Source organism: Halichoerus grypus, chromosome 9, assembly GCF_964656455.1.
Source record: "Halichoerus grypus chromosome 9, mHalGry1.hap1.1, whole genome shotgun sequence".
Classification (NCBI taxonomy): Eukaryota; Metazoa; Chordata; class Mammalia; order Carnivora; family Phocidae; genus Halichoerus; species Halichoerus grypus.
In genome coordinates this window covers 28,724,455-28,751,834 of record NC_135720.1, presented here as the reverse complement: position 1 = coordinate 28,751,834, position 27,380 = coordinate 28,724,455, and the positions used below count along the sequence as shown (strand labels likewise).

The following is a 27,380-nucleotide window of genomic DNA, read 5'->3' as shown; positions in this document are numbered from 1 at the left end:
TTCTACCCTTTTGTTTAAAATCCTATAATGGCTTCCCATTGTTCTTTAGAATTCTATTTTGACTTCCTGTTGTTATAATGGCTTCAAAGACTAATGCAAAGATCACTCACTGCATGATCAAGACCCTGTCTACTCAGCAATCTCTTCAGACCCCATTTCTCCCCTCAGTCTCTGTCCTCCAATCTCAGTGGCCTTTTGGTTATTTGAGTGTATCTCACTCCTTCCAACATCATGTCTTTGCAAATATGATACCGTCTATCTAACCATAAATCTCTCTCTTCCCCCCTGCTACCATCTAGCTAATACTCAGGTTCAATGCCTCTTCCTTAGGAAATCTTTCCCTGACCTTCACACAGTATTTATAAAAATTGCAAAAATGATAAACTGTATAAACAATTGTTTTATATTTGCTTTCCTTGCTAAAATATGAAGTAAACAAGGTCAAGGAGTTTATTTTCTTGTTTACTGACTTGAACCACTGCTGGCACACAGAAAGGGTTTAATGAGTATCTTTTAAGTTGAATAAATGATGGCAGGTTTTTGTGTATCTTTTTCAGTACTACATACTCAGAACCAAATAGTGTATCTGGCACACACTAGACAGTAGATACTTAAGAATCTGCGTATCACCTTAGCTTGCATTAACAATTCTTCACAACTGCAATCTTAGATCATGATTCCTTATATGAAATCAAACGGACTTGGGAAAATGTAGCCAATCAGATTTGAAGATGATTTTTAAAGCGTTTAAAATGGGTGAAAAACATACCTTGAGAAATGCCCAAGCGATTTTCCGAAAGCCACATTCTTGGTTTTGAACTTCAGAATTATTCCTAATTTCATCCATGCTTAAGAAATCAAGTATCTGTAAATAAGTATAAAAAATTACTTCACAGAATACTAGCCTACCTAAAATTTAATATTTTCTAGTAACATATTACTGAAATTAAAAAAATAAGTTGTACACTTAAAAGGTGTTTTCTTCACAGGGAAGAAAAGCATTTTTTTTTTTTTAAAGATTTTATTTATTTATTTGACATAGAGAGAGACAGCGAGAGCAGGAACACAAGCAAGGGGAATGGGAGAGGGAAAAGCAGGCTTCTTGCCAAGCAGGGAGCCCGATGTGGGACTCGATCCCAGGACCCCGGGATCATGACCTGAGCCGAAGGCAGACGCTTAACAACTGAGCCACCCAGGCGCCCAAGAAAAGCATTTCTTACTTCATTCACCTTTAAGTTAACTCATCCTGTTAGTGAGGGTCCATTTTTTGACCACTTTTTAATTAATAAATCATTTATTAAGATTTACTTCATGTCAAAGACCAAGTATTAATTACCTCAAATATAGTCTAGGCACAAATATACCAGTCATAGAATTCTTAACATTTTTCTTTTTTTTTTTAATGTATGAATGCAGACTTCAAATGATTGTTTAAAAAACTCATGATCTTATATCTGGGTCCTTCCTTACATCACCTTTCTGAAGTTGGGGATTTTCTCTTTGGATATATGTGGTCATTAGGCTTCTCAAGAGGATTTCCTTCATATTTCCATCCTGTCTGGATGTTAAAACTCACGGAATTTGGAACAAACCTGCCACAGACACCACCTGTATTCTAGGTACTTGTCAGAGACTATCACTTTTTCCTTACTGGTGCTTCTCAAAAGCTGAGTTAACAAATCTTTATAGATAGCTTAAAAAATAATATGGACTCCATTCATCCCTCTTCTTTTATACTTAAATCTGTCTTCAGATACAATAGATGCTCAGTGAAAAAACACTAACAATACAAGAAAAATATATATTGAAGTAAAAACAACTTGTAATCCAGATCCATACATGATCAACATTAACATCTGGTTTACACTATACCTAAACCTTCTTCTGTGCATTCCTAAATATATGTATGTTACTACAAATCCAATGCTATTTTGCAAACTATTTTTATATACCATGTAGTGAATATTTCTTCAAGCCAATACATACATATGTATTTCATCATGTTAATGTCTGCCTAATATAGTTTGGTATTATAAGTACCATAAATTTAATAAAAACTATTATTTACATAACCAAATCTCTTCCTGATTGAAGAGATTTGTCTCCCTAAAATTTTTACTGTTAAAGTGTTTATTCTTGCACACACGTCTTTGTGTTCTTGTCATTTTTTCCTTAGTAGAAATGCTGAGAAGTGGAATAATGATTTTAAAGACTTCTGAGAGATACCAAGTTATCCTTATCCTTAATAAACCCTTAAAAATTGAAATCAAAAGTAGTTTTGTAGACAATAACATATTATGTTAAAACTTAAGAAGCAACTGCCACTCTGGAAAACAGTATGGAAGTTCCTTAAACAGTTAAAAATAGAACTACCCTATGACCCAGTAATTGCACTACTAGGTATTTATCCAAAAAATAAAAAATACTAATTCGAAGGGGCACATGTACCCCAATATTTATAGCAGCACTATCAACAATAGCCAAATTATGAAAAGAGCCCAAATGTCCATTGACTGATGAATAAAGATGATGTGGGGTGTGTTATGTATGTGTGTATAAATACACACACACACACACACACACACACACACACACACACACACACACAATGGAATATTACTCAGCCATCAAAAAGAACGAAACCTTGCCATTTGCAACAACATGAATGGAACTAGAGTGTATTATGCTAAGTGAAATAAGTCAGTCAGAGAAAGACAAATACCATATGATTTCACTCATGTGGAATTTAAGAAACAAAAGAGATGAACATAGGGGAAGAGGAGAAAAAATAAGATAAAAATAGAGAGGGAGGCAAACCATAAGAGACTCTTTAACTATAGAGAACAAACTGAGGGTTGCTGGAGGGGTGGTGGGTGAGGGAATGGACTAAGTGGGTGATGGACATTAAGGGGGGCACTTGTTGGGATGAGCACTGGGTGTTATATGTAAGTGATGAATCACTAAATTCTACTCTTGAAACTAAAAACAAAATAAAACAATGCCCCCCCAAAAACCTTAAGAAGCAACCAAAAAGTCATAATCCAACAATCTTTCTTAAATCTACGAATATTACTAAAATGAATTCGAAGGAACATTATACCTAAGGACAAATTTCTATGACAAAGAAAAAGTTCCTTGATATACAAGTTACATTACTCTTTAAAAAATCACAGCTCTGTATAAATCATACAACATAATCACAGATGTAAATGGTAGAATATTCACATCACATACACAGATCATCTGAAAGTTAAAGATCATAAAAACAATTGCACAAAATCAGTCACTGGCGTTGGTCATGCCCTGCTGTTCCAATGCTAATCCCCATCTTGCTTAAACTGAAAGAGAGGTTTCTCCACTTCCCTTTGCTTATAGAGGGATGACATGAAGTAGAAAAAAGAAATGTGTATTTTAGGTTCAAACCATCTTGAAACACAAATTACCGACACTTAAAATTGAAGTAACTTTGTGGGGGAGGAGCAAGATGGCAGAGGAGTAGGAGACCTAAATTTCATCTGGTCCCAGGAATTTAGCTAGATAGGGATCAAACCATTCTGAACACCTATGAACTCAACAGGAGATCGAAGAAAAGTATAGCAGCAACTCTCTGAACAGAAAAGCAACCACTTTCTGGAAGCAGGGACCCAACAAGCAGCAGATCCGGGGAGACTCCCCTTCCTGCCCTGGGGGGAGCGGAATCTGCTGGGTTTGGCGACTCCAAATGGGGTCATGTGCCAGGGATAGAAACGCTCAGTCACAGGCCAGGTACGTGAGCATGTAGTGCGGCCAGAGACCGGGGAGACGGCAGTCCCTGACTACTTTTCTCTGGGGGCGCCCTGAGGAGTGGGGCCCCGAGTTCTCGGCTCCTCCAGGGCGGAGATTGGGAGGCCGCCATTTTCACTCTCGTCCTCCAAAGCTGTACCAAAAGCTTGCAGGGAACAAAAGCTCCCAAGAGCAAACCTGAGCAGATTACTTAGCCCAGACCCAGCAAGGGTGGGGCAATTCCGCCTCTGGCAAAGACACCTCTGAGACTCACCGGGACAGGCCCCTCCCCCAGAAGATCAGCAAGAACAGCCAGCCAAGACCAAGTTTACACATCAACGAGAACGGCAGAACTCCAGCGCTAGGGGAATACAGCACATAGAATTCATGGCTTTTTTCCCCCGTGATTCTTTAGTCTTTAAAAATTAATTTTTTTAATTTTCTTTTTCTTTTTTTTTTCAATTTTTCTTTTTCCCTTTTTCCCAATATCTTATCAATCCCCTTTTTAAAAATCTTTTTTATTTTTCATTTTTAGAGTCATATTCTATCCCTTCATAGTAGTTAACCTTATTTTTGGTATATATATAAGTTGTTCTCTCTTTAAAATTTTGGGATACAGTTTCTTCTAACAGACCAAAATATACCCTAAATCTCCAGTGTATGGCTTTGTTCTAGTCTCCTGCCTGATCACATTCTCTCCCTTTTTTTTTTAATTTCTCTTCTTTCTTTGTTCAACCAACTTATCAATTCCTTTTATAAAATCTTTTATAATTTTCATCTTTACAATCATATTCTATCCCTTCATCATATTTACCCTTATTTTTGTACAGACATAAGCTTTTCTTTCTTTAAAATTTTGGGAGGCAGTTTCTTCTAACAGACCAAAATATGCTTGAAATCTAGTGTGTGGCACTGATCTATTCACCAGCCTGACCATATTTGATCATATTTTTTTTTTTTAATCTTTTTCTTTCTTTCCCTTTCTTTTTCCCCAGTTTCAGGTCTCTTCTGATTTGTTCAGTGTACATTTTTCTGGGGTTGTTGTTACCCTGTTAGCATTTTGTTCTCTCATTCATCTATTCTCCTCTGGACAAAATGACAGACAGCAAAAAATCACCTCAAAAAAAAGAACAAGAGGCAGTACCGACTGCCAGGGACCTAATCAATACTGACATTAGTAAGATGTTGGAACTAGAGTTCAGAATGACGATTATGAAGATACTAACTGGGCTTGAAAAAAGCATGGAAGATATTAGAGAAACCCTTTCTGGAGAAATAAAAGAACTAAATTCTAACAAAGTTGAAATCAAAAAGGCTATTAATGAGGTGCAATCAAAAATGGAGGCTCTAACTGCTAGGATAAATGAGGCAGAAGAGAAAATTAGTCATATAGAAGACCAAATGATGGAAAATAAAGAAGCTGAGAAAAAGAGAGATAAACAACTACTGGATCACGAGGGCAGAACTCGGGAGATAAGTGATAACATAAGATGAAACAATATTAGAATAATTGGGATCCCAGAAGAAGAAAGAGAGAGAGGGGCAGAAAGTATATTAGAGCAAATTATAGCAGAGAACTACCCTAATTTGGGGAAGGAAACAGGCATCAAAATCCAGGAGGCACAGAGAACCCCCCTCAAAATCAATAAAAATAGGTCAACACCCCGATATCTAATAGAAATAATAGAATAATAGAATAGAGACAAAGAAAATCCTGAAAGCAGCTCGGGACAAGAGATCTGTAACCTACAATGGTAGAAACATTAGATTGGCAACAGACCTATCCACAGAGACCTGGTAGGCCAGAAAGGAATGGCATCATATATTCAGAGCACTAAATGAGAAAAATATGTAGCCAGGAATACTATATCCAGCTAGGCTGTCATTGAAAATAAAAGGAGAGGTAAAAAGCTTCCAGGACAAACAAAACTAAAGGAATTTGCAAACATGAAACCAACCCTACAAAAAATATTGAAAGGGGTTCTCTAAGCAAAGAGAGAGCCTAAAAGTAACATAGACCAGAAAGGAACACAGACAATATACAGTAACAGTCACCTTACGGGCAATATAATGGCACTAAATTCATATCTTTTAATAGTTACCCTGAATGTAAATGGGCTAAATGCCCCAATCAAAAGACACAGGGTATCAGACTGGATAAAAAAACAAAACCCATCAATATGCTGTCTGCAAGAGACTCATTTTAGACCCAAAGACACCTCCAGATTGAAAGTGAAGGGGTGGAAAACCATTTACCATGCTAATGGACACCAAAAGAAAGCTGGGGTGGCAATTCTTGTATCAGACAAATTAGATTTTAAACCAAGGACTATAATAAGAGATGAGGAAGGACACTATATCCTACTTAAAGGGTCTATCCAACAAGAAGATCTAACAATTGTAAATATCTATGCCCCTAACATGGGAGCAGCCAATTATATAAGCCAATTAATAACAAAAGCAAAGAAACACATCGACAACAATACAATAATAGTAGGGAACTTTAACACCCCCCTCACTGAAATGGACAGATCATCTAAGCAAAAGATCAACAAGGAAATAAAGACTTTAAATGACACACTGGACCAAATGGACTTCACAGATCTATTCAGAACATTCCATCCCAAAGCAACAGAATACACATTCTTCTCTAGTGCCCACGGAACATTCTCCAGAATAGATCACATCCTAGGTCACAAATCAGGTCTCAACTGCTACCAAAAGATTGGGATCATTCCCTGCGTATTTTCGGACCACAGTGCTTTGAAACTAGAACTCAATCACAAGAGGAAAGTCAGAAAGAACTCAAATACATGGAGGCTAAAGAGGATCCTACTAAAGAATGAATAGGTCAACCAGGAAATTACAGAAGAATTAAAAAAATTCATGGAAACAAATGAAAATGAAAACACAACTGTTCAAAATCTTTGGGATGCAACAAAGGCAGGCCCAAGAGGAAAGTATATAGCAATACAAGCCTTTCTCAAGAAACAAGAAAGGTCTCAAATACACAACCTACACCTAAAGGAGCTGGAGAAAGAACAGCAAATAAAGCCTAAACCCAGCAGGAGAAAAGAAATAATAAAGATCAGAGCAGAAATCAATGAAATAGAAACCAAAAGAACAGTAGAACAGATCAACGAAACTAGGAGCTGGTTCTTTGAAAGAATTAACAAGATTGATAAACTCCTGGCCAGACTTATCAAAAAGAAAAGAGAAAGGACCCAAATCAACAAAATCATGAATGAAAGAGGAGAGATCACAACTAACACCAAAAAAATACAAACAATTATAAGAACATATGAGCAACTCTATGCCAGCAAATTAGATAACCTGGAAGAAATGGATACATTCCTAGAGATGTATCAACTACCAAAACTGAACCAGGAAGAAAGAGAAAACCTGAACAGACCTATAACCACTAAGGAAATTGAAGCAGTCATCAAAAATCTCCCAACAAACAAAAGCCCAGGGCCAGATGGCTTCCCAGGGGAATTCTACCAAACATTTAAAGAAGAATTAATACCTATTCTTCTGAAACTGTTCCAAAAAATAGAAATGGAAGGAAAACTTCCAAACTCATTTTATGAGGCCACCATTACCTTGATCCCCACACCAAAGACCCCATCAAAAAGGAGAATTACAGACCAATATCCTTGATGAACATGGATGCAAAAATTCTCACCAAAATACTAGCCAATAGGATCCAACAGTACATTAAAAGGATTATTCACCACGACCAAGTGGGATTTATTCCTGGGCTGCAAGTTTGGTTCAACATCCACAAATCAATCAATGTGATACAATACATTAATAAAAGAAAGAACAAGAACCATATGATCCTCTCAATAGATGCAGAAAAAGTATTTGACAAAGTACAGCATCCTTTCTTGATCAAAACTCTTCAGAGTATAGGGGTAGAGGGTACATACCTCAGTATCATAAAAGCCATCTATGAAAAACACACAGCGAATATCATTCTCAATGGGGAAAAACTGAGAGCTTTTCCCCCTAAGGTCAGGAACACGGCAGGGATGTCCACTATCACCACTGCTATTCAACACAGTATTAGAAGTCCGAGCCACAGCAATCAGATAACAAAAAAAAAATAAAAGGCATCCGAATCGGCAAAGAAGAAGTTAAACCCTCATTCTTTGCAGATGATATGATACTCTAAGTGGAAAACCCAAAAGACTCCACCCCAAAACTGCTAGAACTCATAGAGGAATTCAGTAGAGTGGCAGGATATAAAATCAAAGCACAGAAATCAGTGGCATTCCTATACACAAACAAGACAGAAGAAAGAGAAATTAAGGAGTCGATCCCATTTACGCCCAATTGCACCCAAAACCATAAGATACCTAGGAATAAATCTAACTAAAGAGGCAAAGAATCTGCACTCAGAAAACTATAGAATACTCATGAAAGAAACCGAGAAAGACACAAAGAAAGGGAAAAACGTTCCATGCTCATGAACTGGAAGAACAAATATTGTGAAGATGTCAATGCTACCTAGAGCAATCTACACATTTAAAGCAATCCCTATCAAAATACCATCCACTTTTTTCAAAGAAATGGAACAAATAATCCTAAAATTTGTATGGAACCAGAAAAGACCCCGAATAGCCAGAGGAATGTGGAAAAAGCAAAGCAAAGCTGGTGGCATCACAATTCCGGACTTCAAGCTCTATTACAAAGCTGTAATCATCAAGACAGTATGGTACTGGCACAAAAACAGACACATAGATCAATGGAACAGAATACAGAGCCCAGAAATGGACCCTCAACTCTATGGTCAACTAATCTTCAACAAAGCAGGAAAGAATGTCCAATGGAAAAAAGACAGTGTCTTCAACAAATTGTGTTGGGAAAATTGGACAGCCACATGCAGAAGAATGAAACTGGACCATTTCCTTACACCACAAACAAAAATAGACTCAAAATGGTTGAAAGACCTAACTGTGAGACAGGAGTCCATCAAAATCCTAAAGGAGAACACAGGCAGCAACCTCTTCGACCTCAGCCGCAACAACTTCTTCCTAGAAACATCGCCAAAGGCAAGGGAAGCAAGGGCAAAAAATGAACTATTGGGACTTCATCAAGATAAAAAGCTTTTGCACAGCAAAAGAAACAGTCAACAAAACCAAAAGACAACCGACAGAATGGGAGAAGATATTTGCAAATGACATATCAGATAAAGGGCTAGTATCCAAAATCTAAAGAACTGATCAAACTCAGCACCCAAAGAACAAATAATCCAATCAAGAAATGGGCAGAAGACATGAACAGACATTTTTCCAAAGAAGACATCCAAATGGCCAACAGACACAGGAAGAAGTCCTCAACATCGCTCGGCATCAGGGAAATCCAAATCAAAACCTCCATAAGATACCACCTCACATCAGTCAGAATGGCTAAAATTAACAAGTCAGGAAACGACAGATGTTGCCGGGGATGTGGAGAAAGGCGAACCCTCCTACACTCTTGGTGGGAATGCAGGCTGGTGCAGCCACTCTGGAAAACAGTATGGAGGTTCTTCAAAAAGTTGAAAATAGAGCTGCCCTATGACCCAGCAATTGCACTACTGGGTATTTACCCCAAAGATACAAATGTAGTTATCTGAAGGGATATATGCACCCCAATGTTTATAGCAGCAATGTCCACAACAGTCAAACATTGGAAAGAGCCAAGATGTCCATCGACAGATGAATGGATAAAGAAGATGTGGTATATATACACAATGGAATATTATGCAGCCATCAAAAAGAATTAAATCTTGCCATTTGCAACGATGTGGATGGAACTGGAGGGTACTATGCTGAGCGAAATAAGTCAATCAGAGAAAGACATATATCATATGATCTCACGGATATGAGGCATTCTTAATCTCAGGAAACAAACTGAGGGTTGCTGGAGTGGTGGGGGGTGGGAGGCATGGGGTGGCTGGGTGATAGACATTGGGGAGGGTATGTGCTATGGTGAGCGCTGTGAACTGTGTAAGACTGTTGAATCATAGACCTGTACCTCTGAAACAAATAATACATTATATATTAAAAAAAAGAAGATAGTAGGAAGGGAAAAGTGAAGGGGGGGAATTGGATGGGGAGACGAACCATGAGAGACTATGGACTCTGAGAAACAAACGGAGGGTTCTAGTGGGGAGGGGGTGGGGGGATGGGTTAGCCTGGTAATGGGTATTAAAGAGGGCACATATTGAATGGAGCACTGGGTGTTATTCGCAAACAATGAATCATGAAACACTACATCAAAAACTAATGATGTAATGTATGGTGACTAACATAACAAAATTTTTAAAAATGCAAAAAAAAAGAAAAAATATTGGAATAACTTTGGGTAAACAACGTTATACTCTAAACCTTGATTTCCTTTGCCATAAAAAAATTAGAATAACAAGTCAGCTGAAAGGCCATATATTTCATAAAGCTTTCCCTGACTGCTCTGACCCTCCATCCACCCTCCACATCTAGGAAGTTCTACTTCATCTTGGTTATATATTACGTTATATTAGTCAAAGTGTTCATCTTTCCCTTGGTTGTATACAAACTCTTAGGGAGTCCAATATAGTTAAATGAGTTTACATTCTGTAAAATGGGTTAAGAATAGAGGATCGTATAGATATAGATTAGATTCATCACTTCAGTTTACAGTCACATTATTACTGTCAGAATTAAATAATACCGAGTGAATTACATGACTAATTACTTACACTGGTAAATGCTCAGCAAATACGCTATTACAACATACTACATCTCCACAGCATATTACAAACACTAAATCCTAGGGATTAAATCCTCACACTACTTTCTTGCATTATTAAACTACTAAAAAAAATAGCTTACATTTATGCTATTAAAATATTAGCCAAAATTTAGTTTAAATTGTTCTATTCAATTCATACCTCAAAAAACAAGATGACTTTAGGGCTCTCATCAAAATCTCGAAGCAAATAGGGGAAGTTTTCATTAAATATAATTTGTTCTTCCCACTCTGGAAGTCTTGATTTTAATTGTTTAAAATCATATGGCTGGGTCATAATAGGAAGAATGTAATCCACACTCTCTTTTTCATAGTAAGATGAAACAGGCCGTTCACTGTCCAAAAAAGATGCTTCCATTAACACAATTCTTTATGATAATTTTGAGAAAATGAGAAAAAAATATAGTGCTCAAGGTGAAGAAATAATGAATAGTCATGATATATAATGAAAAATTATTTTGGTTTTCCATCGAGAAAATTACAAATTTATGAGACTTAGAAGTGCTAATACCCTACTATTATCTTCTATCTATACACTACCGATTGGTTTCACAGAATTATCTTATTACAGAAATATAAAGTGAGAGTGCAGCATACAGAGCTAGACTCCTTCAGAATCTTAAATGAGTTTGTAATAAAATAGTACAGTACATTTAAATAAGGAAATGAGCACAACAGCATTGCAAACCCTTTGAGGTATGTCATATTTTTTGTATGCCCTAAGATAACTGAATAATTGAATTTTGATAATCTTCATGTTCCTCATCCCTGTCATTTTTCCAAGCAAATGACTTTTTTGAATTCTAGTATAATCATTTATTTCACTATGCTTTTTATATGTAAGCTTCAAGCATGTATTAGCTATAGAAGTAATATTAGGAAAAAATTAAATTCAAGATTCACTGCCTTCATATGAGCCCCAAGTAACCTATTAACTTCAAAAGAAAAATATGAAGTTAGACAATTAAAGCATGTACAGTGCAACATGCAGTGATTTACACTACAAGTTCAATGCCATAAATTAGTCATTAAGTTTGGTAGAAGCTCTCTCAACTCCCCTCCACTTACAATGAATCACTGAATTAACAAATGTTCTCTATCTCTTCTAGAAAAGATACTGATCAGTATCAATGATCTATGAACATCTACAACAAGTAAATTATTCTCTAATACAAATCCTTAGCTCTATTTCCATTGACTTTCAATGGCAGAAAAGAGGACTTCTGTAGACAGTTTCAATTTCAAGGGTTGGCTGTGCAATTAAAAAAATTACCTATCATCTTTCTTGACATATTGACCAGTATTCTCATCAATCACATGAATTTTTACCATTGGGTGAGAAATCATAAAATCGGACTTAAGTCGATCAGTGCGGTGAATGTAAACTCCCAGGACAAGATCATCATCAAGCAAACATTTGGGATAAACTGGACTATCTCGGCTTGTTACTTCATGAACACCATCACCATCAGTTTCTTCATTATCATCTGAAACTACATGCATGGAATAAAATCAACATTATAATTAATTGTTCCCACAACAATATATTCAACAATATACACTGAATTTACATATAACCTTATCTTTATAATCCATGATTATTTGTCTTTGTTAACAAAGTAACTTCAAAAGAAAAGAAGGAAAAAGCCAGACAAGAGCAGATTACACTTTGAGAGTAAAGTATTACATTTACTAATGCATTAAAATAGGGTGAGGAATCTTTCTTTTTTTCCCTAACAAGGACCAAGAACACAGAAAAAAAATAATGAGAACCAAAGACAAAAAAGCAATTTTATCTAGTTATTTTCTTAAGTGGAATATGCATCACTCAATTAATTTATAACTGTAATTTCTACTTCTGGGTAGGATGTAGTAGGATGTAGCCGGTCAATGCTTCTCGTAACAACAACTTGAAAAAGTCAAATGAATTACAAAAACCTTATTTTTAAAGGCATCAGAACAGTACAGAGACAATGTACAGCAGATGGACTAAAATTCCAGAGAGGGAGAATCATTCACTGATAAGCTGATGGACTAGTAGCTGTTTTAGTCTCTGGGGACATTTGCTCATTCAGGGTGTGGGCTAAGGATCAGGGTTTGGCCCCAACAAAAGGTCACCACTGGGAGAAAGAGTATCTGCAAAACTTTTAGTGGTAAGTGGTTGATGGGGCTACAGCAGTCACATTAGAGATTTGAGGAGCCTCAAACACGTAGCTAATTTCCCCCCCCCAAAACTGAATTCTGAGGCTACATGAGAGGCTAAAGAAGTAGTGAAATCTCCCAGGCTGGTGGTACTAGGAGACAATGACCCACCAGGGGGAGGGGCCTGAAACAAAACCGGCAAAATAAAGCCCTAGAGGGCACTTTCCACCTATAGCCACTTTTCACCTGGGGTCACTTACCAATTCTGGGTGCAGCAAGAGGTTGAGAATCCAGGCATGGCCCCTGGCAGAAGGCCCCTACTGGGGGACAGAGAAACCAGCAGAGATTCTGGCACTCACGTGGGGCTGGAGTGACAAAACTGTAAACCTGAGGGGCCAGACACATGGCCAGTCCCCCCCAAGATATCTGCCAAATTTTGAAGCTGAGTGGGGCAGAAGGCTAAAGGACCAGGCTAAAAACCTCAGAAGGGTAAAACTGAATCTCCCAGTCTTTTAGACTGAGGAGACAAATACCTGCCAGATTCTCAGTTCAAAAGTCCTAAAAGTCCACATCCTAGGAATGGGGCAAATCAAAGATACAGTTTTTATCAAAACTACAATCCAGCCCTGACATAGCTCAATTCCTGATGGATTAAAATCAGTTTCCCACCCTACCTGCCTAAGAGAGTAAAGAGGAAACCTTTTCTAGTAAAAGATAAAATCATCTGGGACCTCTAGCACTCTACACACAATATCCAGTATAGAATAAAAAGTTACTGGGCATAAAAGAGGCAAGACTATATGACCAACAACTAGGAGAAAAAGACCGAAAACAGAAGCTGACCCACAGATGATCCAGACTGGAGTTAGCACACAAAGACTTTAAATGACTATGATTATTAATATGTTCAAGAAAATAAAGAAAAAGGTGGGTTAAAATGGAAACTTTCTACAAAGAACTGGAATCCATAAAAAAACGACAACAGACATTTTCATTCTGGAAATGAAAAATACAGCATCTGAGGGGTGTCTGGGTGGCTCAGGCTCAGTCAGCTGAGTGTCTGATTCTTGATCTCAGCTTAGGTCTTGATCTCAGGGTCGTGAGTTCAAGCCCTACCTTGGGCTCCATGCTATGCATGGAGCCTACTTAAAAAAAACAAAACAAAACACAGCATCTGAAATTAAGAACTTAATAGATAGAGGTGTTTAATAGTATACTGGACACAAAGAAAGACATGATTAGGGAAAGAGAAAAAAGATCAGTATCAATATCCAAACTGAAGCATAATGGAAAAAATTTTAAAAAGAATATAGGGAAAAAACATAAGAAATAAGTAGACACACTTAAAAGAATATATGTGAGAATTTATAATCTAGAAAAAGAGGAGGGAATAATGAAGAAGCCACATTCTAAAAAATAACTGAATAATTGAATAACTGAATTTTCCACAACTGATAAGTGATATCAACCAGTAAACTCTAAGCAGGGTAAATTCCAACAAAGCCATATTTAGGCATAACGTGATAAAAGACTGACATCAAAGACAAAAAGAAAATCTAAAGATGAGTCAAGAGGAAAAAAAAAGTCACAATCCCACTAATGGGACATAACTCCTGGAAACAGAAATGATGGAAGCCAGGAGATAACTGTATCATTTTTCCAAAGCACTAAAGAAAACCAACCGGCAACCTAAATTTGATGCTAGCAAATAGGATTCAAAAATGAAAGTAAAGGCATTTTACACAACAAAATCTGAGGGGATTAGCATATTAGGAGAAATACTAAACTGAGCTCTTCAAGCAGATGAAAAGTGGAAAAATGTAAATTCATTAAGGAAAAAGTAAATTTTGGGGTGAATATAAATTAGTATCAGCTGTACAAAATGGTCACTATAATAGCTGTGAAGTTTAAAATACATGCAGAACTAAAATGCATGATAAGAAACCTATGGGGCAGAAGACAGAGAGATGCAGAAAAAGCACCTGACAAAATTCAGATGGAATTAAACTATTCTAATGTTCTAGCAGTGTTTTGTTAGGGAAGCATATTTTCTTAGGGAATTAACTTGTAAGTCAAGAATAAACTTAATGTTCTTGAGGATAACAAAAAACTGTAAAAGAATGTATAATTAACAAGTTAATATAAGAAGAAAATTTTTAAAATAACAAATAATTCAAAAGAAAGAGAAAAAGGAATATAAGACAAGTGGATCATACACAAAACAGTGTAAAACAAACACAAAACAGTGAGATAATAAATATAAGGACACAGAAAGACTGCAAACAAGGGTTTTTTTGTTTTTGGGGGGTGCAGCACCTCACATTTACTGAGGGTCTGCCAAGGAGCTCAAAGGCTGGGGGCTGAGACCCCTCATGTTCTAGGGTGGGGGGAAGAAAAGAGGTGAAGGCAAAAAAAGAAGGAAATGCAGAGACACTATGTCCCAAGTAAAGGAAGCCTAGGGGGTGGGGTGGGGGAGAAATGGAATAATGGCAAGCTCTATCTAGACCTGGGGACCATGGATCAGGCAGAGGTCTGAAGGCTACCCCTTCTCCACCAAGTTGGCACCACCTGGCAGTGTATTGTGGGTTATGACAGAGAAATGAGGACGGGAAAAACTATACTATGCAAACTCAAACTACAAGTAGACTACAAGGGAAAATTATTAGAGATAAAAAAAAAGATACCACATAATGATTGTTCTTATACACTGAATGCTTGTGTCCCCACAAGATCCATATGTTGAAATCCTAACCTCCAATGTGACAGTACTAAAAGGTGAGAACTTTGGGAGGTGATTAAGTCATGAGGGTAGAGACCTCATAGATGGAATTAGTGTCCTTATAAAAGTGATTAAAAAAAAAAAAAAGTGATCCCAAAGAGCTACCCTTCTATGTGAGGTTACAGTAAAGAGACATCAGTCTATAACCAGGAAATGGGTCGTCACCAGACACAAATCTGTGGGTGCCTTGATCTTGGACTTTCCAGGCTCTGGAACTGTACAAATAACTGTTTATTGTTTAAGCTATCCAGTCTATGATATTTTGTTACAGCAGCCTGCATGATTAAGACGACTTGGAAGTGTCAATCTGACAGGAAGATATAAGATTCCTAAACATGCATATAGTCAATAACATAACTTCAAAATACATAAAGAGAAAAAACCTAACAGAAATAAAGAGAAAAGAGAGAAACCCAAAATCACAGTGTGAATTTTAATACCTGTCTCAACAAATGGATAGAATAAGCAAGCCAAAAAAAATCAGGAAGATGAGCTGGACACAATACACTTGATCTGACATACACAGGACACTGCACCCAATGACACCAGAATTCACATTCTTTTTAAGTGCACATGACATATTTAGCAAATTGACCATAAGCTGGTCATAAAGAAAGGCTCAATAAATTCAAAAGATTGAAATCATTCACAGTATGTTCTCTGACAACAGTGGCAGATAGAAATCAAAACAGAAAGGTAACTAGAAAATCACCTGTTGGCTGAGATGAAACAATATACTTCTAAAAATGTGTGGTCAAAGGAGAAATTAAAATGGAAATTACAAAATGTTTTTATTGGATGATAATGAAGATATATCAAAAATTTGTGGAATCAGCTAAAGTAGTACGTAGATGAAAAGTTAAAGTCTTAAATATATACAAAGACTGAAATCTTACAAAATCTATCTTACAAAACTAAAAACAGCAAATCAAAGAAAGGAGAATGAAGAAACTAATACAAATAAAATAACCAAACAGTACACAAATGTGCAACAGATACAATCAAAGCCAATGGCTGATTCTTTGAAAACTGAAAATCCTGAGACTGACCAAGAAATTGAAAAAAAAAATAAATTCCAGTATCAAGGGACACCCTTTCAGATGCTGTAGACAGACAAAATTTGAAAATTTGGATTAAATGAACAAATTCCTCAAGAAATACAGTCTCTCAAAGCTGACAGAAAAAAACAAAATATGAAGAGTGATATTTATTAAAGAAACTAATTCTGATTTAAAATTCTTCCCACAAGGAAACCTTGGCCTAAAGGCTTCATTAGTAAATTCTTCCAAACATTTATGGAAGAAATAACCAATTTATACAAATGCTTCCAGAGAACTGAAAAAGATGAAAAATTTCCCAACTATTTTTGAGATTATCAAAACCTTGGTATCAAAAACTCTGGGTATTTCAAGAAAGGAAAAGTACAAACCATTCTCTCTCATGACCCCAGACACAGAAGTTCTATACAAAATATTAGCAAATCAAATCCAATAACAGATTAAAAAAAAAAAAAAAAAAAAAAAAAAAAAATATATATATATATATATATATATATATATATATAGAAAGAGAATACCTCATAACCAAGCTGCAGGTCCCTCTAACCCCTGCCAGGAACACAAAGATGGCTTAATATTCAAATAACAATTAACCACATTAATAGAGAAAATGGTGAAAATTTATACGATCAAGTCAAAAGACACAGAAAAAGCACCTGGTAAAATTCAGTATCTCTTCATGATTTTAAAACACTATTAGCCAATTAGAGTACAAGGTAACTCATAAACTTGATAAAGAGTATTTACAAAAAAGCCCACAGCAAATATTACACTAAGCGGCAAATTAATGGAAGCTTTTCCCCAAGGTATTTAACACTGTAATGGAAGTCCTAGCCAGTATATCAAGGCAAGAAAAAGGAGTAAGATATAAGGACTGAAAGAGGCACAATGAAACAATCACTATTAACAGGTGATACACTAGTGATAACGTATGTCGAAAATTTAAAAGAATCCATGGATACACTCTTAGAAGTAATAAATTTAGCAAAAACACTGGCTACAATGTTAATTTTTAAAAAATCAATTATATTTCTCTGTGCATATATTTTTATGCATGTATGCACACACACACACACCAGCAACAAACAGAAAACAAAAATTAAAAAAAAAATGCCATTTATGACAGCATTAAGAAACATCAAATACCTAGGAATAAATCTAAGGACAGACTCTCCCGAAACTTACAATATTACCAAGATAAACTGGAAACATAAATAAATGGAGGTGCATATCCATTTCATGGATGGCAAAAATTAATACTTTGTAAAGATGTCAACTCTATCTAGAGAGTTGTTATTGTAAATCTCTTCAGATTCACCCAATCTGGATCAAAATAATGATGGGGATGGGGGAAGGAAGAGGGAGAACTGAGAAGCTGCTTCTAAAATTCATATGGAAATGCGAAGGTCAAAGAATAGCCCAGGTAATGCTAAAGAAGAAAAAACTGTTGGAGTACTTACACAGCTGAATAGCAAGATCTATTATAAAGCTATAGTAATTAAGTCATCTTGTGTTGGTACAGTCTAATGTAACAATAGAAACTGATCCATTCCCGTAGTCATGTTACTTATGATAAAGGTGACACTGCAATACAGAGGAAAAAAGATGCTCTCTTCCATAAATGGTACTAGGTCAATTATATGTTCACATGGGAAAAAAATGGGTCTTAACCACTACCTCTCACCATACACAAGAATCAATACCAGATGAACTGCAGAGCTAAATGTGAAAAGCAAACAAAAAACTTTTAGAAAATAATATATACAAAACCTCTTTGGGACTTGGGAAAGGTTTCTCATATCACAGAAAGCACTTATCATCAAAGGAAAAAAATGGATAAATAGGGCTATATCAAATTTTAGAATTCTGTTTTTCAAGAGATACCAGTAAGAGAATAGTAAAGCCTAGAGTGGGAAGATGTCTGCAATATATATGTGTGTATGTATTCATATCTGAGAAAAGACTGATGTCTAGCTATATAAAATATTCTCACAAATTATAAAAGGCAGACAATGCCATTTCTTAAAAATACACACAAAAGACTTAAACAAATGTATGAATAAAAAAATCCAAGTAGACAATAAACATGAAGAAGATGCTCAATTTCATTAGTTATGAAAGTTTAAAGTAAAACTGAAATATTATTATACACTATACACTAAGAATGGCTAAAATCTTTAAATACCGACAATATAAATGTTAGATGTGGAGCACTGGAGGCTCTCAAATACTGCTAGTATCATCAATTGGTAAACCAACTCTGGAAAATGGGAAATATTTATTAAAGTGAAAAATATACATAATCTCTGACATAGTAACTCTCTCCTAAGAAGATGCCCAACAAAATAAATATATTAGAAAGCAGTGAGGAATATTTTTCAGTTTTTCTTTAGATGCTAGATTTAAAGGATCACAGCCATGTTTCTAAGTAGCGTTTCCCAACCTGTGTCCTACCAAGTTAGTAGTTCTGAAAGACACAAGAACTTCATAAATAGAGAATTCTATGCGTAAAAAAAAAAAAAAGATGCCAAACAAAAAATGTATATATAAAATGCTTGCCAGAAGACATGACTAGAATATTATAGTTTTATTTGTAAACACCTAAAACTAGAAACAGCTCAAACATCCATCTGTACAATTGGCAAATTATTCACACAATGGGTATCTATATAGTGCAAAAGCAGAACTGATAATGAAGAAGCTCAGCTACATGCAACAGTCTAAATCTCACAAAAATAATTTTGAGTGAAAGAGCACAGGATTTCTGATTCTATTCACATTAAAGTAGAAAAACGGGCAAAAATAAACTGTGTTAGATGTCAGGATAATGTTTACTCCTGAAGAGCAATGAATGGGAAGGGGACTTACGGGGTTTCTGGTGCTAAAAGTGTTGTTTCTTGATTTGGATGACGATTTTATAGGCATGTTCAGTTTGTGAAAATCCACTAAGTAGTATACTTGTAACATGTACACTTTCTATGTGTATATCATATTTTAACAAAGGTTTTACAAATGTAATAAGAGGAATAAAGCATCATCAATTCACAGCCAATGAATAACTACCATAAATTCTAAAATTGCCTATTTTGGTCCCAAATTTTTGGCCAATTAAATGGAGACTGAAAAGGAAAAAATGAACGTAAGAAGCAGGAAAAAGGCAATAATAAGTAAAGAAAAATAAGAGGAGGAAAGAAATGAGTAAAAAGGAAGACAGAAAGCAAGAGAGTGGGAAGGAAAAGTGGGAAGGAAGGACAGAAGCCGAATTAGGCTGAGGACGTCGGAAGACAATCACGTGTGACAGAGGGATGCAGCCTTAACATCTGAAAAGTTTATTGGCCATTAACCATTTATAGCTTTCAATAAATATGAGTCTGAATTATTTAGGGGTTCTAAACTCAATGGTATAAAGAAGAAATCTGTGCCACAACAGCAACAAAGTTAATGTCATTCTAGGGTTCAATTAAATTAAGTCAAGAATTAGAGATGACGTAAGTAATATTAACTCACCACAGAGACCCATAGTTACAAATAAATGAATCTTTTAATATACGTGAATCCAAGGACAAGTGACACATACAGTTGACCCTTGAGCAATGCCAGGGTTGGGGCACCAACCCCCTGGGCATTTGCAAATCTGTGTTTAACCTCTGACTCCCCCAAAACTTTACTAATAGCTTACTGTTGACCAGAAGCCTTACTGATAACATAAAGAGTAGATTAACACATATTTTACATGTTACATGTATTATATACTATATTCTTACAATACAGCGAGCCAGAGAAAAGAAAGTGCTATAAGGAAGTCATAAGGAAAAGAAAATACCTTTACAGTACTATACTTTATCGAAAAAAAATCTGTAAGTGGACCTGCACAGTTCAAACCCATGTTGTTCAAGGACCAACTGTATTCTATATTGGATTTTTTTAATTATAGTCTTTGGGACTGGATTTTCTTTAGTTTTAAGGACTCAAAGTCCTAGAATCAAGTTATTTCTACCAAGGCACATATTTTTCATTTAATTTGGATAACAAACCTGGTTTAGCCTTCTTTTTCTTTTTTTTTGGTTTGGATTTTGTGTCATCTTGCATGCTGTCTTCTACATTGTCTTCCATTGAGCTTATCTTATCATCTTGTTGAGAATCTGAAGTAACTCTTCTAACTGGAGAGCCCTTCTTTTGTTCACTTTCAACTGTGTCATCAGAGATGGTCAATGTACTGCAAATACAACCAAAGTACAAGCCATTACAAATACATTCTTCTTCTTAATGATGCAGCAACGTGAACAGTGAACAGAGTCAAGGATAATCCTAAAATCAAGATTCTTTCCTGCTAGGGGATACATATATATATATATATATATATATATATTTTTTTTTTTTTTTTTTTTTTTACGATTTTATTTATTTTTGACAGAGAGAGAGAGTGTGTGTACAAGCAGGGGAAGCAGCAGGCAGAGGGAGAGGGAAAGCAGGCTCCCCACTTAGCAGAGAGCCCCATGCGGGGCTCAGTCCCAGGACCCTGGGATCACAACCTGAGCTGAAGGCAGACGTTTAACCGTCTGAGCCACCCAGGTGCCCCTAGGGAATACATATATTTTTATTATGCACTAAAATGGTGAACTGTCAAATTAGGTATCAGTGTGTATTATTTTATATTTGTTAATGAGTTATATACCCATGAGTCAAATTAAACTTCAGCTCTAAACTCCCAGAAAAGATAAAGTTGTATATTTTATGAGCAATAGATCTGTTTTTCCATAGGAATGATGAAAGCATCCTCATCCTGTTGTCAAGTCAATGATTAATGAACAAATTTCTAAATTACCTTATTTAAAAGCAAAAAAAGTGTTCTAAGTTTGTTCTGCTTTCAAGAGGCTTCAGATATTCAACTTTTGATTTCTAGGTAACAGTTAATTACTTGTCTTCTCCAGTGGCTGGTGTACCACTACATTTTCAGGAGGCCGTTATTAAAATGAAAATGTGCATCACATGAACTAATAAATGTTAAGGGGTAGCAGCCTAGAGTTATACTCATTGTAGAAGAGAAACCAGCCTATTAAAGTTTGTAATTTATCAAGTAAAAAATCTGCATCTAAATAATAATAAACTGACTTCCAATATAGTCATATTTTTTTAAAAAGAGGTTGAGAAATAAAGAGAGTAGAGAAATATTTCAAAATAGTCATTCCAGAAAGCCATGCTATTTTATCACTTCACCAAATACTATTATTTAAAGAGAACTACCTTTTGCATGCCATGGTCATCTAACCCATGGTTTTATTTGAAATTCAAGAACTAACATTTAATAGAGAGTATGTCTTACCAGCTCATAACAGATATGGTAGCTGTAAGAAAGACTGATGGTATACTGTAGCAAGTAGCCTCTAATATGGCCCTCAATGATCCCTGCCTCCTGCTCTTAGTATCTTTGTCTAGCCCCTTCCCTTGATTGTGGGCTTGACCTAGTGACCCACTTCTAATAGACAAAATATGACCAAAAGTAATGGATGCCACTTCCAAACCAAGTTTAGGTTCCATAAAGACTATGACTTTCTGTCTCTCTCTCTCTATCTCAGAGCCCTTGCTCTGGGGAAGCAAGTGGCCATGTTGTGAGTAGCCCACATGGAGAGATCCATGTGGCAAGGAACTGATGTCTCTGGCCAAAAGTCAGTCAGGACCTGAGACCTGCCAAGAACCACATGAGTGAGCTTAGAAATGGATATTCCAAGCCTTCCAACAGCTCTGTCACTTGCAGATCCTTCTCCAGCCAAGTCTTAAGATGACTGCATCCCCAGCTGACACCCTGACTGTAGCCCGAGAGAGATCCTGAGTCAGTGGTACCCACTTAAGCCATGCTCAGATTCTTGATCCACAGAAACTGAGAGACAATAAATGTTTGTTGTTCTGCTAAGTTCTAGAGTAGCTTTTTTTGTGCAGCAACAGATAGTTAATACATAGAGTAACATGTTCGAGTAGCAACTCTTTTTGCCCTCCTTTTGTTACCACTGGTGTCTAGCTTTTGGTAAGAGGTGAATTATTTTTAGATGAGGACAGTAAGGGAACCTGTCCCTGACACCAGGAAATAATCAAACATAGAATGTTCCCACCTCAAGTTGTTTATGTAGATGTGGACTGCAGAAAAAAAAGTTAATTAGTTAAAAGACATTTTTTATCTTGTTTTCCCCAAAGAAGACATATAAATATAAATATGATCACAGAAGCACTCATATTGCACATGCAAACATATATGTATAAGTATCATATATAGAAAAAGACTAGCATGCTAAATTGCTTATAATGATTACCTTTAGATGGTTAGGTTACTTTTATCTTCTTTGTGTCTTTATTGTATGTTCTACAATAAGCAAATATTATTTGTATAATAAAGAAAAACACTATATTCATATATCCAAATAGGCATTTGTAACTCAAAAAAGGGAGAGAAATTGGGTTTCTATTATTAGCAGATGTAAATAAGTATTTAAGGGTAGAGACTTTAGAACAAGACTGCTAAGGTTTTGGCTCAGCTTCTTACTGGTTCTGTGACTTAAACCCTTCAAGTTTCCTTATCTGCAAAATAGAGTGATAGTATTACTATTCCTCATAAGGTTGTTACAAAGAATAAATGAGTTAATTCTTATAAAGCATTTAGCACATACTAAGGTGCTATGGAAAGGGTAACTGTTATTGTTTACTGGCAATGTATCCACAGGAAAGATTAAGAATTTTCTTAGTGTAACTACAGATATCACTCAAAAGCTGAGAATACTAGTGTTTTTTAAAGAGGACATTTTACATTTGTCAGTGCAAAGTACCTTGTTTCAGCTTTAGACGAGATTGGAACTTTCTTTTTTTTCTTTATTTTTTTCTCACTGTTCAATTTGCCATCATGCAATGAAGTATCTGAGGGAAAGTAAGTCAACTGTTCTTTGAGTTTCTTTCTTATTTTCTTCTTAATCTCCTTCGCCATTTCTTCAGCTACTTGGAGTTGGTATGCTTGCATCAGTTCTTCTTCCTCATCTAAATTATTATTTTCTCTTTCTTCATCTGCCTTCTCACTCTTCTGATGAGCAACACCTGGCTGTGACCTGGTTCGTGCTTTCTGATGTGTGGACTCCACCTTCCTCACAGGAGTTTCCAGTTCCATTCCTTGTGCAGTCATCTGGAGTACTGTTTTCATAACCTTTTTACTTGCCTTTCCTTGCTTGTCTTCCTCTACACTAACATCATCTGGATTTTCAGGTGTTGACTGGGGATTCCTTAGTTTGCTTTTAGTGACTGGGTTATTAGTGTTCGTAGCACTTACATCATCACTTTTAGTTTCTTTACTTTTCGGAAGATTGCTTCTAACAGTGTCAAGCTAGGAAAAGAAGACACGGTAACAAAGTTTCAGTCAAGCACAGTTCAATGATACAAAGATAAAGCACAATAATGACTGTGCTTATCCCAATGTAACATTGGGAAAATTATTTCATCTTTTACTTGAACACACTGATACCATTCTAGACCATCTCATTAGCACCATCATAGTTTATTCTCTTGGCGTTAGATTCGTAATTTCTGAGAGTAACTTCAGATTAAATGAGATAATTAACATGGGGAAAATACTTAATGACTTTTCAGAAGTGAATAAATTGCTCATATCTCAAATGTTACTTTTTCTCTTTGGCAGAATGATCCATACTTTAACTACAAGATATTTGAGAAATTGCTAAAGGAGCCACAGAGGTAAAGCATTTTAGGTTTCCCAACAGAAAACACACACAGGTCATTTATCTTACTTCATAATTACATTCTAAAATCAAAAGTCTGTAGTTTAGAATAATCCTACAATTAATCCAAACACATTACTGAAAATGCCGCCAAATATTAAATATTATCAAATTAAGTCAAATGACAGACTAAACACACCTGTATATCCTTCTCTAATCAAAATTTTAAATGGGATATTTTTAATAAAAAAGGCTAGAAATCAGGGGCGCCTGGGTGGCTCAGTTGTTAAGCGTCTGCCTTTGGCTCAGGTCCCGATCCCAGGGTCCTGGGATTGAGCCCCACATCGGGCTCCCTGCTCGGCGGGAAGCCTGCTTCTCCCTCTCCCACTCCCCCTGCTTGTGTTCCCTCTCTCGCTGTGTCTCTCTCTGTCAAATAAATAAATAAAATCTTTAAAAAAAAAAAAAAAGGCTAGAAATCAAAAAGGAATGCTACTAGTAATAAATATTTTGAGAAATTTCCCAAGGATAAAAAATAGGCAGGATTAGATCTATTAAGAAATTAGCAGATAAAACCACAGCCCATAGGAAAAGAACCAGAGAAGGGTGATTCTGAAGAAGCCATAAGCCCAGAGTCAAGTAACACAAGGAGAAGGAGGGGATAAAACTGAGGATGACCAATCGAGGAGCTGGAAGGGACAGCTCTGTCCCCCACCTCCATTTGTGTTAGATGGTGACTTTCATTCAAAGGATAAAGCAGCTGAATATAGAGAAATATGGCAGCATGCTTCCGGGAGGTAAAACCCTCACCAAAGACAGTAGATTATGTTGAAAACAACCAACAGGCAGAAGAGAGATTCTCATATAGAAAGATGACTAGACATTTAAAAACGAATAAAAACTGAAGGAAAGTAGCAAAATGAAAGAAAAGCCATCAAATCCAATAAAACAGAAAAATTAACGAGGGAAAGTGAATTAAAAGCATAAACAAAATTAGAACTTAAAGTGTAATTAATATCAAAGAAATTCAAAAGCATATTGGATTTAAAAAACACAACTGCAGACATTAAAATTAAAATTTTGAGTAAGAGCTTAAAAGATGTGTTGAGAAACACAAGGGACAAACCAATGTGCTAAAATATGGAAGCCAGTATCAAAATGAAGAATTCTTTCAGAAATGGATGAGCTTACCAATGAAGACTGAAGTTCAATTTTTTTAAACAGATTTATTTCAGAGAGAGAGAGAAAAAAAAGAGAGACAGCACAAGTGTGGGTGAGAGTGGGGGGAAGGGCAGAGGGAGAGAATCTCAAGCAGACTCCCCACTGAACATGGAGCCTGAGGCAGGGCTCGATCCCATGACCCACGAGATCATGACCTGAGCCGAAATCACTTAAATGACTGAACTACCCAGGCACCCCTGAAGTTCAATTTTTGAAAACCCTCATGTTTAAAAGTAGTTAGAAAATGTCCAATATACGATGGAGAAATGTTGAAAGGATTAGTATCCCAATATGTACCCAATATGTTACCATCTCTAAGACTCTTTTGCTTACCTATAATGTATTTCCAAATTCTATCTATTCTTCAAGGATAAATTATGGAGCGATACCCTCTAAAACCCTCTTCCCGAATCAAATCTTATAAAAATAATTTCTCTTAAAAAATAAGCTTATTTTCACATGTTTTGTTTCTAGAAGCAATACATGTTTAACTTAAAACAGTAAGAAAGCAAAAAATTAAAAATACAAAGAACCAGAAAATATTTAAAGAGAAAAAGAAGACCCAAAGCTCAACTCTGGGTGCTTCACACAAGGAAAATCACTGCTAATCTTTTCAGAAACTTATGTTTGTCTTCTTGCTATCAATATACTCATACCTAATAACTTTGAATTTTCACTATGTTAAAATGAAGCACATACAAATCTTTCTTTTTATTTTCTCAGGGAGTACCAAAAATGTAGTGGGAATATATACAAATTTCGAGGACACTCCTGAAGGAAAAAATTGGAAAAAGATAACCAAGAATTAGAAATGGAAGGAAGAATTATGGTTTAGAAGAAAAGATTTCAAAAATGGAACCACGGGACAGTTAATCAGAAGACATTCACAGTTTTTTATTTACTCTCTTTCACTGATCTGTCAGTCAACCTTTGTACTAATATCATTTAATTTTATACTATGACTTTATATTTGTTTTTCATGTTTGTTTTTCTGCTTTATTCAATTAACTTTTTTTTAAAAAGATTTTATTTATTTGAGAGAGAGAGATAGTGACAGAGATAGGGAGAGAGAGCACAAGCCGGCAGGAGAGGGAGAAGCAGCCTCCCGCTGAGCAGGGAACCTGACGTGGGGCTCAATCCGAGGACCCTGGGATCGTGACCTGAGCCATGACCTGAGCCAAAGGCAGAAGCTTAATGACTGAGCCACCCAGGCACCCCTTCAATTAATTTTTAAAAACCACAACAATAAATACAATTCCCAGGGTATCTTTTGTAGTATTCTATACATTCCACAGTACTGTATAGTTTTTATTACTTTTTAAAATATCCTGCTTTTTGCAGTTCTAATTTCCTTTCTCTCACTAACAACTGTATGGGATGATTTTTAAATTTCCAAACAGTTTATAAATTTTATATTTGTTATTTGTAGTTTGTGGTACTACAGTTAAAAAACGTCTATTTTATGGACTTTAATATTTCAAGGATTAGGTTATGGCTGAATTTTGAAGTGTTCCAAATACATTTGTTCATGTTCTATTACATCTTTGCTCATCCTTTTATCTTTTTTTTTTTAAAGCAGGAAAAAAATCAAACAAAGTTTAATAACGTGTATCCATGGGAGAGACCCTGGAAAACAGGGTAAGTCCCCGGTGGCCACAGCGACCACCTTCTCCTATCCTTTTATCTTTACCCTTCTGTGTATCAGTTAGGTTTTTTGCTTCAGTTTGTTTTTTAAATCAGCTTTACTGAGATACAACTTACATACAATAAAATTCACCAATTTTAAGTACAGAATTAAATGAATTTTGGTAAACGTATACAGACATATGACCACTACTATAATCACAATGTTAAACATTTCCATCACCCCACATGTTCTTGTACAAAGTCAGCCTCTAGTCCTCCACACCCTAGCCCCACTCAAGCACTCAT

The 27,380-nt window shown here is 36.0% G+C and overlaps 1 protein-coding gene across 19 annotated transcripts in view; it reads right to left on the bottom strand.

Annotated features, from left to right (window-relative positions):
* AHI1 (Abelson helper integration site 1) overlaps positions 1-27,380 on the bottom strand; it is a 255,463-nt gene that overhangs the window by 215,049 nt on the left and 13,034 nt on the right. For all 19 annotated transcript variants that reach the window (XR_013441090.1, XR_013441089.1, XR_013441091.1 and 16 more), the window contains 5 exons: positions 23,334-23,878; positions 20,553-20,734; positions 11,813-12,032; positions 10,682-10,874; positions 770-865 (listed from right to left, as the gene is read on the bottom strand). Coding sequence is in view for 10 of the 19 variants with exons in the window: in XM_078054696.1 (XP_077910822.1) it covers positions 770-865; positions 10,682-10,874; positions 11,813-12,032; positions 20,553-20,734; positions 23,334-23,878 (1,236 nt within the window). In the remaining 9 variants the exon portion in view is untranslated. The remainder of the gene's footprint in view (positions 1-769; positions 866-10,681; positions 10,875-11,812; positions 12,033-20,552; positions 20,735-23,333; positions 23,879-27,380) is intronic.